This window comes from Limulus polyphemus, unplaced genomic scaffold, assembly GCF_000517525.1.
Source record: "Limulus polyphemus unplaced genomic scaffold, Limulus_polyphemus-2.1.2 Scaffold1624, whole genome shotgun sequence".
Taxonomy (NCBI): domain Eukaryota; kingdom Metazoa; phylum Arthropoda; class Merostomata; order Xiphosura; family Limulidae; genus Limulus; species Limulus polyphemus.
In genome coordinates, this window is record NW_013667234.1 from 166,030 (window position 1) to 179,901 (window position 13,872).

The window sequence follows — 13,872 nt, forward strand, 5'->3', positions numbered from 1 at the left end:
CATAGTTTAGTTCAATTGAATGTGTTATTATAACAATTGTAGTTTTTTTTCTTTTAAAAACATAATTTATAATGCTCCCTAAATAAATTACAGTGAAAGCAATGAAGATTTTGTAGGTTTTGAACCAAACTAAATAACAGTAAACTTTTTTTTTGATTTACGATATTTTCTTATTTTGATGTTTTGAGCTCTTTTGTGTTTAGAACAATATATACTAATTTTTAAAGTATCAAATTGAATTGTTGTTCAATAAAAATCTTTCAAATGCGACTGTAGCTTTTTTTCCCGCCAAAACTTTGTCTTCAAAATAAGGGTGCGTCTTATATTTAGAAAAATACAGTAATTTTCTGCTACATACATGTCTTGAATTATCATGTGTACGTGTATACATCTTAATAGTTTAAAAACAAAATCACTTTAATTATTATATTTAATCCTATTACTTCACTAAAACCATGTAAGAAATATCTTTAACAGAAAAATAGTGATTGTTAATGGATAAGGAAAAACATTTTGACAAATGTTGGAATTTACTTTTATGTAACGGACTGTTTGCAATGGGACTAGTATTCTATGTGAGAGACTATTTATCCAAGCATTTTTGTTTTCAACCAGCCAATTAGCTTGATTTATGCTTTTAGAAGCAGAAATAAATTAAAACAACTATATTCATTTTAGATATGTGACTGAAGTAGTGCATTTTACTCAAAAAATTCATAAAAAATATATATATAATAAATTTCATATAATTTCTCACTATACATTACAGACATACGTAAAATCTCAACAGAGCCAAAACTGAAAAATGTATTACAAAGTGGTTGACTTTTAACTTGAACTTTTTATACTCCTATATAAAATTTTATATGTAGAGATAGTTAACATGCAAAAAATTTAGATACAACAGTAAACCACGTATAAAACTAGATGAATCTTGCTCTCAGAAAATATTAAAACACTTTTTTTTTAGACTTGCAATGCAATTCTTAAAAAAGTTTTAAAAAGTACAAAAATACATATATATAAATTATTTTCACCTTCTTTCATTACAGGTTTCACACTGACAAACAGAAGATAAGTCATCTTCACCAGAAAAGTTCACTTCTTGCACATCTTCATCATAAAATGTTGGAGAATCTCTACTTTTAGGGATATAGTCCTGTAATAAATAAATTTTATATCAAAACAATAATTAAATTCCAATAATAATGAAAGGCAATCACCATATTTTTGGTATACATTTACAAATGAATGATTTCTTCCAGTTTAGCATTTGTTTAATGATAATTAACCCTCTTACCACAGGGATCCTATGGTCACAAGGTTTTTAGTGAGTTAAACTACCTTTTCTTTATGTTACACCAGTTAATATAGCATAAAATTGTAGCTAATAATCCATATTTTAATAGTATATAAGTTTAAAGTTTTTAATTTTATAAGGCAATATTAAAAAAAAAAAAATCCTGAATATCCCTCAGTTTGAGAAATGACATTTTTCTTTAGGCATCCCCTCTTCTCTAATTTATTCACAACTCTTTTGGTACAAAATTTAATGTAAATTACTTACTATAATATCATCATCGCTCAGACAAAGCATAATTTTCCTAGTCTTCAAATCTTGTTTGGTTACAGAGCCATCAGATAGAAAATCAGACCCCTCTTGTCACATCCTCTCTTTCAGGTTTTGTTGATAGTTCTCACTTATGTTTAATACTATATTATTTATAACCAATTGAAATCCAAGGTTTACATCTATCAAATGATATATTATATTACATTGTTTTCTGTACAAGCTTCGTTCCCATGGGGAACATGTAGACTAGCTTGGATGAATTTGTAATGGCTAATGTTGCATAGTTAGAAAGCCAGAAAAATAGCATAGCTGACTCCCTCTATGCAGCTTAGCTCAACTTCCCTTCGATATTGAGCAACATGAAAAAAAACCCAGAAGTGGGGAGAAACGGTGGGAAGTTTGAGAAGAGGTAAGAAACTATTGGGAATACATTTTCAGTGTGGGAAATGTTAATTTATGACATAATATCTAACCCCTTTTCACATAACAGCTAGAATCCCACACTAACCTGGTGGAGGGACCAGTGTAACATTACCTAGATGAGTTTCTTTCAGAAAATGCCCAAAGAAAGCCTTGGGGTGTGTGAATAAAATGTATGTAAGACACACCCATGAGAAACTGCACCACTTCTGAGCCAGGTATACTCTTCACCAGTGCAACTGATGTGTTGCAATAAGGGCAGAATCACAGAAGGAACCCCTGGTGTAAAGTGGCTAAGGTGAAGCAGAGGTAAGAATCTATTGGGAATACATTTTCAGTGTGGGAAATGTTAATTTATGACACAATATCTAACCCCTTTTCACATAACAGCTAGAATCCCACACTAACCTGGTGGAGGGACCAGTGTAACATTACCTAGATGAGTTTCTTTCAGAAAATGCCCAAAGAAAGCCCTGGGGTGTGTGAATAAAAAAGTATGTAAGACACACCCATGAGAAACTGCACCACTTCTGAGCCAGGTATACTCTTCACCAGTGCAACTGATGTGTTGCAATAAGGGCAGAATCAAAGAAGGAACCCCTGGTGTAAAGTGGCTAAGGTGAAGCAGACCGTAATAAAGAATTTGACCTCAACCAACACCAACAGTACTGTGAGAGTAATACCCGGCCCATGGTTCACCATTCACCACAGACACAGGAACTGGAAGGGAAGAAGATCTTCTTTTCCAAGAACCCGTATCCTCATGTGTGCATGTCTAACACCAATACCCCCTGGGAACTGACATCCAGACGATGATAGGAATGCAAACAGCTATGTGGCAGTTCAACTCCAGTCCAGAACCAGATGACATTGGGAATGAATCATCTAGTCCACGGTAGCATTAGGGTACCTGGGCCACTCACATGTGAGGTCTTATGTAGCTGGTCCAGCTCTAACTAGGAATTGACATCTGGATAATGGTAGGAAGGAGTGTGTCCAACCGGAGGGGCAACCTACATTGTAGCAGAAATCATTCAGTCCATAACCATGCAGCATCTGGAATAGAACATCCTGTCTGAGGTAGGAGGAGTGTCTATACACTAGCAGAACACCATCACCCTACTCTAACAGGATAGAATTGAGTCCACTCAAGATGAAGCCTCCATGGTCCATCACCCCAGTGACTAGTAGCTGGTAAGTGGCAAGGACTCTTGTACTCCACTGGAAGAATGGGGGAGAATATATTGGAGAGTCTGGAGAAATGCAACACTGGAAACAGTGCAATGAGTGACTGTGAAACCTTATATTGAAAAGCAGACCGTTCCTGATACAGCCAAACTAAAAAGCAGCAGGGATGGGCAGCAATCCCTGTCTGCTTTACTCAAGTTATTCTATGAGTGTATGGTCTGGATTGAACATATTTATGATGCTAAACACTGTAAGGAAAAACCTACAAGCAGTCTTGTTGTGAACACCTACATCTCATTGGTGGGCATTATTGACCTGAATGGCTGCACAGTGCTGGTTTAAGAATAAGTATACCTGGTCAGACAACACTACCCACTCAGCGGGATTTGTGCATGCGAGAAAGACCCTGTAAAAAAGAACTGTATAAAAAAAAAACACCTAATCACTCATAGAGAAATCGTGCAGCTCAAGATGGTAGCTTGAAGAGCTGGAACTGGCCAGATGATACAGATTATGCAAGATAAATGTATGGGGAATGGTTCACATGCCAGCATGAACTATATCTTCTAAAGGACAACAGAATTAGGCAGTCAGGAACATGGCAGAAATATCATGGGTTCCAAAGAATAAACAAATGGGAAGGGGAACCACAGAAGGGAGCGGTGCAAGCCATGAAACAGTGGAGAGCCCAGACAGGATATAATTGTTGATCCAGATCAGAACAAAGATAACGGTGAGAAATGGCAGCAGAGGAAATTCACCCTCACAAGTAGCCAAAGTTTTGGGCAGGAAAGATCAATCTGGGTAGAGGATGACATAGGACCAGTGATAAAATGGGCAAGAGACATCAAGAGTGAAAAAATCTGAATGTCAACTTCCACATGCCAAGACGAGGAGAAAAAAGATCTTTAAAAAGAGATAATATAAGGAACAGGAAGACAACACTGAGGTTCCAATCAGAGAGGGTGGTAGGACACAAAGGGACAATGAAGGTGGAAGAAACAAAACAAGAGGACTAGAGAAGTGAAGACATGGAGAAATCTTGTGACACGGAAGGTGGATGACAATTCCATGAGATAACTAGCAATAGTGGATACTGTCAGCCCCTTGTCAAAAAGTCAGGTAAGGAAGGAATTCAGGTGCGGGAGAGTAGGCCAGAATGGAGGAAAGTCGTGGCAAGAAAACCAATGATGGTAGACATACCACTTATGTTGGTAAAAGGACATGGAGGAAGGGTGCACTGAATGAGAAATTAGGAAAGCAACATGCAATGATAATTTGGCAAAGGACCATACAAAAGTCAAGCATGAAGATGGAGCATGGGAAGAGAAGGATGTAGCATCCCTGAATAAGGTTGTCAAAAGATGCAGAAGTGGAAACCACAGCTTTGCCAGCCAAGTGGAACCACCAGAGAACTCAACACGGCATGGCTTGTATGATGGAGACCACATGAGGAAGAAGACGGATGCGAGGATATGCATTAAGGTAATGCCCCCCCCCCCCAATCCTGACTCAGGGCATAAACAGCTACAGCCAAAGGATGAGGAATAGGAAACCAAAACCCGGGAAGTTTGGAATTCAGGTGAGTGGTGAATGGAGCTAACCAAACATCTGTGGGTCGAGGGACCACCCCATGGAGATAATTTTGTTCAGGCACAATAAACAATCTGCAACCAGATTCAGGGCACCTGGTATATGGCGTGCTATCAAACAAATGTGATGGCTGTGAGCCCAAAACAGGAAGTCCAATGTGTGGAAACAAAGAGACCTCAACTGATTGTCCCCTTGTGAGTGATTTACAAGACAGCCATGGAGTTATCTGAATGTATCATATCTGACCAGTTCTGGAGAGATGGAAGGAAATGAGCCAAAGTCTGACAAAGAGCAAGCAGTTCTAAGAGATTGATATGACCAAATACTCACCAGATACTCACAGCAACCTGAAGAGGTGCACCTCCAGACAAGGAGGACATAAAGGAAGACCACTCACTGTGGGATTGTCTCAGTTCAACCACCAAGCAAAGCCCATATGCAGGGAAGGAAAAATATGGATAGGGGTGTTTAAAGGATTCTGAAATGAAGTTCTAGTGACCTTGTAAAACCCACTGAAGAGGTTGCACATGCAAGCTCAACCAAGGGGAGTGAAAACCTCCAAAGAAACCCACATCCCCAAAAGAGATAGAACCTCTCCTGCATTTGAAGGAGAGGAGAAAACAGCCTGATCCAGAAACTTCATAGATCACAGGCAAAGGGGATAAGGTTGGACCCAGTTGAGACAGGAATTGAAAAATACTCCATACTGAGTGAGAGAGAAGGACTTCTCCACCTTGACCAGCCAACCTACCCATGCAGCTTCTCGAAGAAACTGTGTGTGAAGAGAAGAGGTAGCATGTGAAGGAGCTAGAAGCAGCCAGTCATCCATGTAATGATGGAAACAAAGGTCCCTGGAATGAAAAAGATGGGCAAAGTCCTTGACCACCCAACAGAAAACATAAGGAGCCAAAACCAATCTGATAGGAAGAGTCTGGAACAGGTAGATGCAACCCCAATAGACAAAACAACGAAAATTCTAGGATGCTAGGGAGATGGAAATGTGGAGGTAAACATCCAAGACATCTACTTTCATCATCCACATATCAGGAGTGAAAACTCCTCCAAGAGATATGACTCCATGGTGAATTGAGGAAGGTTGAGGAAGCAGTTCAAGGAAGAAAGATCAATTATGGGACACCAGTCCCCTGTCTTCTTGGGGACAATAAACAAATGGGAATACAAACGTGGCTGAGAAGGAACCACCCATTCCACAGTACCTTTGCAAAGAAGCTCTAAAACCATCAAGGATAGAAGTTTGCTGGAAATGGGATCCTGAGGAGGGGGTGGAAAGAGATTGGGTGAGGGGACAGGGGAGGGGGAAAAGAAAAACAAGAAACAAGCCCATAGGAGAGAACATACAGAACCCAAGAGTCTGTGGTTAAAGACTTCTACACGGTAGCAAATACAAAAGCCTAGCCCCACCGGACCTGTACCTATCACATAATCACTGGGAGTGCTGATGTTGTCAACATAATTCCAGTGGATAACCTTGGAGACCTATAACAGGAACTAGTCAGGGAGAGAAAAGAGGGGGACAAGTCACAGGAGCAGGTTCAGAAGGAGGCTGAGATAAACAGGAAGCCAATGAGGAAGGGGAGGTGTGCAAATGGGCAGACTCAACTCTGGCCTTTAATGAATTCAGAAAGCCCCCAAAACTACTTGCCTTAAACAGGGAGCCATAAGCAAATACAATAAGGAGGCTGCAGATAAACGGACATGAAACAAAAGGGCATCTCAACTCACATGATCCCAACAACACATGAGCTAAGTTAGGAGGGAAAGAAGGCAACTGTGCCAAAGTGGTAAAAATCAGGGCATGAGTCTGCACTTAAAATCCCTCAGGCAAACAATGTAGAGCCTCAGACAAAAGGTGAATAGAAGAAAGGGGACAAAGAAGGTAGGATATGGTGAGGAAAATATGGGAAAATTGAGGTTAGGAAAACAACAATGAAATACTAAGATCCTAAACACAAGAAGGCAGAAGCAGAAGAGGAGCCAAATGCTGCAAGTCCAAAAAAGGAAACTCATACTGACAATAAGCCAAAGCATAGGCTTCCATATTATGCAGGGGTCAATGCATACTAACCCCAGAATGTAATTGGTCTGTAAACTTATTGGCATGAACCCAAATATCTGGTAAGGGTGGGAAGAAACTAAAGGAAATGGGTAACAAGGAAGAAATGTAACAATCCTTGTTGATCAACTCCAGGAAAAAGAGGAGGAGGCCTGGACTGGAGCTAAATGTGACTGTGTGGCATAGAGTGGGGGAGAAAACAGGCTGTCAAAATCGTCATCCTCTTGTGCAGGCACTCCTGAACAAGGCATGACAGGATAATCTTTAGATGAATCAGAAGCCCACACAAAAGTAGTCAACTCCTAATGAACCAAAGCCATAAGGTCTTCCGCCAATAACTGCGGATCCTAAGCCAATGTATACAAAGTAAGGTTAACTGCAGTTGGAACAGCAGCAGTAGTAGTAGTTGTAACATTAAACTCTGAATTCATGATAACTATGATAACTAATAAAAAAAAAACATAAGAAATTTAAGTATGTAATATTAACGTGTAAACTGAAGTGTAGCAAACTAAAAAAAAAAAGTTCTCGAAAAAACAACAAGTAACTGATTGAAATTTGATGAGTAAAGCTTGAGCAAAAATTATATCTAAACACCACGAGTGTCAATCAAGAATTGAAGTTGAGCTAAGCTGCATAGAGGAAATTAGTTGTGCTAGGAGTTGTGTTGCACTCCCACTAGTGGAGAGTTGTCACACACTCATCTGGATGCAATCACACAGGTGCCTCAGGTGAAAAAAGATGAGGGTAAATTGGAGTATTGAGGCTAGCAGCAAGCAAAAGTTGGCACATATAGAGGGCAGCACAAGTTGAGAGAATCTGTAATGTGAGTATAGGTAAAATATCATGTCGGAAAATTTGTATGTCAAGGTTACTCTTTCTCCATTATAAAAATGAGGACTTCTTAGATAAGTGTTAAATAACTTATTGCTATTAATGTCTATGAACATGACATGAAAAAAACTATATGTTGGAAAAATGAAATTACCATTACAGGAGGTTCAAATGTCCTCTGTTCCTCTTCAACACGCGTCTTGCAGTCTGAACAAACCCACAGAGGAAGCTTGAAAAGAAAATTTGTTTCATATAACATATCCAGTTAAGATGTAGAAAAAACAAGTTATCAATTACTTTGACTTGAACTAAAATTACATTTAATTGTTTAGACATGCAGGTTGTTACTAAAAAAGAGAATATGCTCTCTAAAAACATTTAAATGCACAGAAAATTTCATAAAAAAGAATTTTGTGGCACAAATGACCATTGCTGCATGCATTTCAACAATATCAAGAAATTACCAGGCAGGGAAGAGGTGATTTAGTTATATAACCAACATGCCATTATGTCATCTTGGACTTTAACTCATATTTCAAAACTTTTATCAGGTGTTAAAATCCACACACCAATAGTTTTCACAGTATTAACTTTTTTCCATTCAAGGGCTGGTAGAACCTAATTTATTCTTCAAAACCAGAAAAGCTGATAATTTAGTGGAGACTTGAGGCAGTCTGTAGTGCAGTAGTTTCCAAACGTTCTTTCACTGATGACACCTTAACCCACTTACCTAGAGTTGAGTGGCATCCCTGCTGCCACATGCAATATTTTTCTTGTAGTTTTTTGTTCTTAATCATCCTTCATTTGTGAGACACTAGCAACATCCCTAGCAGATTGCTGTGACACATTAATGTGCACAACACACAGTTTGGAAACCACTGCTGTAGTGTAAGGTCATGTTATACAGAAAAGAAATGCTTGTTGGTCACAAGTGACTACAAGAAAAGAACCAAAACTAATAGATCACTAACCATGAAGTTCTAAGACTAGCACTTTAAAATAATACTGAAACAAAATTCTACCATTCCTAAGGTATCTAATTCTTCAACAGAATTAAAACCTTAAAATCTGAATGATGTAACCATTGTTTTGGATTTGAAAATCACAGAGGACTGATATGGGAATGTTAGGATATTATGTCAATGAAAAATATAGGATGACATCAGGATATATACTTATTACTAGACTGGAGAATACAATTTCAGAAAAATTTCTATAAATCAATAATGTTGAAAAGAATGAAAACAAATTTACATGAATAACCAAGTGGAAAGGTTTAGTCCTGCTTAAGACAAAAGTATAAATGAATATATTGTTCAATATTTTACATTTAACATTTTTTTACATTCAATATCCTACTAAAATATGTATGATACTTTCAAATTTATAAACAAAAAAAGATTTGCTTTCACTGACCAAGATCATGCTAACAGCTTTATGGCAATAGTGGTTTACTCTTACTTAGCAATTAAATTATGAACAAAGATATATATATATATATATATATATATATTAGTAAGTATGACAAAATTAAACTTAATTTTAATTTTATTTTTTTTCTTAAACAAGTTAAACTAAAAGACAAAGCAAATATACAACAAAATAAAAACAACTTAGAGTAATACTTAAATATCCAGTACGAGAAGGATCAATAGCCATCTTGTTTTAAACTCTCACTCAAACTAATATTTCAGTATTTAGCACGCGTGACTACAAGAAGCAGAATGTAATGTTCAGTTAACAACTTTTGGTAAATAAATACTGTATTTCCTACACAGATAGGATTATCATCATGACACGAACATGAAAGATCTGTAATTCTCATGTAAATATACCCATTAATAATAGGAAGGCAAACAATGATTTATAAGCATAAGGAAGAATATTATTGATGGTGGAACAAACTATATGTTTCAACCGGAAGAAGACAAACAACTGTTCTGTCAAAAAATGTAGTATTTTCCCCCATCAATAAAATTCTTCCTTATGCTTGTATTAGCATAATGTGCTTCCTTATTCTTGTATACCCATTGTTTTGGAGCACAGTCAATTGTGCACCCAAACTCAAAATATCAAAGATCTGATAATTATTCATTCACATTTTTAGTCTTTTTGTGGATCTAGCAGAATTCCACATTAGTGACTCTCTGACAGCTCAAAATTGAAATGACTGTGATAAGATATAATTTTTGGTAAAATATATGGTTACTTGTGAAAATTTGCATTTGAAAGATTTGACATGGGGCATATATAGGCAAATATGAAATTTTACACAAAGTATGATGCAATAACAATACACCCCTTTAACAAAGAATTATACGATAATATTCAGTAAAAACTCACACAATAGTTGGCCCTGTCTAGTGATTATAACTGCACTAATATTCTGCTATAAAGACAAAAAATTTCTGGGCACTCTAGTCTTGTCTGGATATGCCCAATGCTTCTTTAAACACAAAATTCTTTAAGAAGGACACAAAGGTGACATATCATAACAACAAAGTGGAAATTGCTATATACACATATGTAGACGAAACGACTGTAGATTATACTAATTTTACTAGAGAATGAATAACAGTGCTTGATTTGTTGATTTTTTCAGTATTTATAATATATATGTGATTAGCTTGATATACTGATCAAAGTGTAATTTTACAATAATGTAAAATAAAAATATCTAAGCCATACTAAACAGTACTTTGAATAACTGACTTATAAATCTGTATTAATAATTAACCATTTCCACACAGGCCTCCTTTACTGCACATGTCACAAGGTTTTTTTGTGACTTGCATTCAAAACTTAATTAAACTACTTTTAGCTTAACTTATACCAATTAATATAGCATAAAATTGTAGCTAATAATCTATATTTTAATAGTATATAAGTTTAAAGTTTTTAATTTTATAAGGCAATATTTAGAAAAAAATCCTCAATTTCACCTAGTGTGAGAAATGTGACATTTCTTCTCTAGACATCCCTTCTTCTGTAATTTGTTCTTCACCCCTCCAATAAGTATGAAATTTAACATAAATTACTAACTATCAAGTCGTCATAACTCAGACAAACCATAATTCTTGTACCCTTCAATCTACTTTAGTCACAGAACCATTAAGTAGAAAATCAGAACCATCTTCTTACACCTACCTGTTACATCCTATATTTATTATATTTGTTAATAGTTATCTCTTAAGTTTATTACTATATTATTTTTAACCAATAAAAAGCCAAGATTTTGATATAGCAAATGAAGCATTATATTACATTGTTTTCTGAATAGAGAATTGTCAGTTTCTCTTTTAGTAGAAGTTTTGTTCCCGCGGGAAAGAATGAACTAGTTTGGATGAATTTGTAACAGCTCTTGGCACATAATTAGAAAGCCACAAAAACTGTGTGCTTTTTGCATGTTATTATTCTATGTTCTTTGGTCCATTGTTTAATTAAGTACAAATTATTTAGTGCACTACTTTCATTAGTATAAGAAAAATAGGGTTAAGTGTCATCCACAGTTGACAGACCCAAAAAAAATAGAAGGTGCAGGTAAGTACTTTATTTCTTGTATTTAATGTGTATTCTTTATTCATTATTATAAAAGTAACTAAATGTAAAAATAGGAAACTATTTAAGTTAGTTAAGGTTAGATTAGGAAAAATAAATTATAAAAGTAATATAATAATAAAAAAATGTCACGAGGCATGCATGCAAGCAGCTCGGAATAACTCACAGGTAATGTAATTTGATAGAATAATGCAAGTCCCACATTCCCAAGTGATTTACAACTTATAATGGCACGATTAGTAGTTAGACATGATTCAAAAGGCAATAAAACAACAAAATTTAAGTGTAAATAGTTGTCTACTGTTAGGAGTTTAATGCTACTTAGGTTAAAATAATGTAGTTTCATGTTACAATATGAAGTCACTCTAGAAAGAAAAGAAAAAGGTAATTTAGATTTATTTCAATTTTTTTGGTGGTATGAGTTTGGTCAAATTGACCAACCTTGTTTTTATGGAGTTAGTGTAGAGAAAATAACAGATAAAATATAAAATGTTTGAAATGTATTTATAGATTACACAAATAAAATTGGAGATTTTTAGAATGAAGAATAGTATTTTTAATCATTATATGAAAATCACTTTGCACTCGGACTAGTAAGGAAACAGACTCGATATATTCACAAACAAATCTTTAGTCAAAATAGTTCATTAAAAAACCTGACTTTTTGTGTACAAAAAACCAGTAATGTTTCCCAAAAGTCTGCCAAATTTTGTGAATGTACACATACTGTATTAAAAGTTAAAGTATAGATACTTAATGAGTACAAATGTGTATATGAACTCCATATTTTATACCGAGCCCATTGCAAAAGGGTTAAACAGTACTTTAAGTTCAAAACTAAAAATGTTAAGTATATTGGAATGGTAAATCATCATTTGTTGAGGTAACTAATTAGCTTAGTCTTTAGTGTGAAATTAATCACATGATGTGTGTGAAACCATGGTAGGAAGAGGGTCCACACCATCTTCACTTCAAGTTGAGTAGAATGGAAGTATTTATTTTTCAAATCTATCTATGAAATGGGCCAAATGTGCACAAATACACAACCACCCATACATCAGGGAACCATACATCCAAATGACGGTATAAAGGGATGTGCCAATGTGGTAGGTCACATCAAACCAAACTTAATGAGACTGATATTCAATTGCATAACATCAGCCTCGGGTAGTGAAAACTCTTTGAGGTGGAGCACAAGAGGGAGAATCTTCACCCCAAACAACATCATCATCTGGATAGGATCGTACATCAACCTTCAGGACCCATCACACAGAGGTGGAGATCATGAGGCAAAACTACTAGATTGAATTAGGATGAGAAAACAACCAATACATGTTTGAGGATTTATGTTGATTGGTCCAGCTTTAATCCAAAACCACGTACTGGAAACCAACATCCAGATGATGGTAGGATGAGAGATCCCAATCAGAAGGCTGAAGCGCAATATAACAGATCTACTCCAAAGCAATATCATATTCTGGATAGGACTGCACAAAAGATGGAGTGCAACATCAATTGAAATAACCAATACATTTTTGAGGATTTATGTTGATTGGTTTAGCTTTAATCCAAAACCACACTCTGGGAACCAACATGCAGGTGATGGTAGGATGAGAGATCCCAATCAGAGGGCTGGACTGCAATATAACAGATCTACTCCAAAGCAATATCATATTCTGGATAGGACTGCACAAAAGATGGAGTGCAACATCAACCTCCAGGTCCCACTGCACGGAAGTGGTTTCCTTCTGTAAAAGATATGCAACTCTAAATAGAACCACATAGAAGCTGGGTGCTGTATCAATCTCCAGGGCTCACCACACAAAGGTGGAACTTATTTTAGAGAAACACCTTCAACATCATATCAGGATAGGGCCACACAGAAGTATGAGTGCAACACCAACCTCTGGGTTCCACCACACGTAAGTGGATCACCTCTAGAAAATATATGCAACCTTACCCTTCAGAAAGAAGCTCACAGAAGCTGGGCACAACATCAACCTCCAGTACCCACTGCACAGAGGTGGAGTGCATGATTTGAGGATCGAATGCCATCTACATCAGCAGAACACCACAATCCTACTCTCTATTGAATGCAAGTGATCACATTCAGGAGGACCACTCCATGGTGCACCACCCCAGCAGCTCAGAACTGGAAAGTGGCAAGGACTCTCATACTCAACTAGAAGAACAAGCAAGTCCATGGGTTAGTACAGTCTGAAATGAGCATATTTATGAAGCAAATACATCACAAGGAAAACCGACTAGTGATCTTGTGGAACATCTCAACAGTGTGGGTTAGTCGACATGGTATACATCTTGGCCATACAGTGTGAATTGGAGAGATAGGAGGCATACCTCGATAGGCAACACTCACCAATGAGTGGGATTCCAGACCTAAATGGGACATGCCACAGGCAAAGAAATATATATAAATATATAGAAAAGATAACATACCGCGTCACAGCTGTACCAAAGGTTGAAGGATGGTGACAAGCAGTACCCCGATGAGGAAGAAACAGCCACCCAATGAAGATACTGGAAGATGAACATATGAGGTGTAGTCTGCATGCTTGACTACAATGGATGAGGGAGGTGAGAAACTGGGAAAAGGTAAAGTGCCTGATCTGAT

At 36.6% G+C, this 13,872-nt stretch overlaps 1 protein-coding gene across 2 annotated transcripts in view; it reads right to left on the reverse strand.

Moving 5' to 3' along the window:
• Positions 1-13,872, reverse strand: part of LOC106464349 (protein FAM193A-like) — a 102,907-nt gene that overhangs the window by 53,335 nt on the left and 35,700 nt on the right. For both annotated transcript variants that reach the window (XM_022392039.1, XM_022392038.1), the window contains exons 4-5: positions 7,837-7,911; positions 1,038-1,159 (exon numbers count right to left, since the gene is read on the reverse strand). In XM_022392039.1, coding sequence (XP_022247747.1) covers positions 1,038-1,159; positions 7,837-7,911 — 197 coding nt within the window. The remainder of the gene's footprint in view (positions 1-1,037; positions 1,160-7,836; positions 7,912-13,872) is intronic.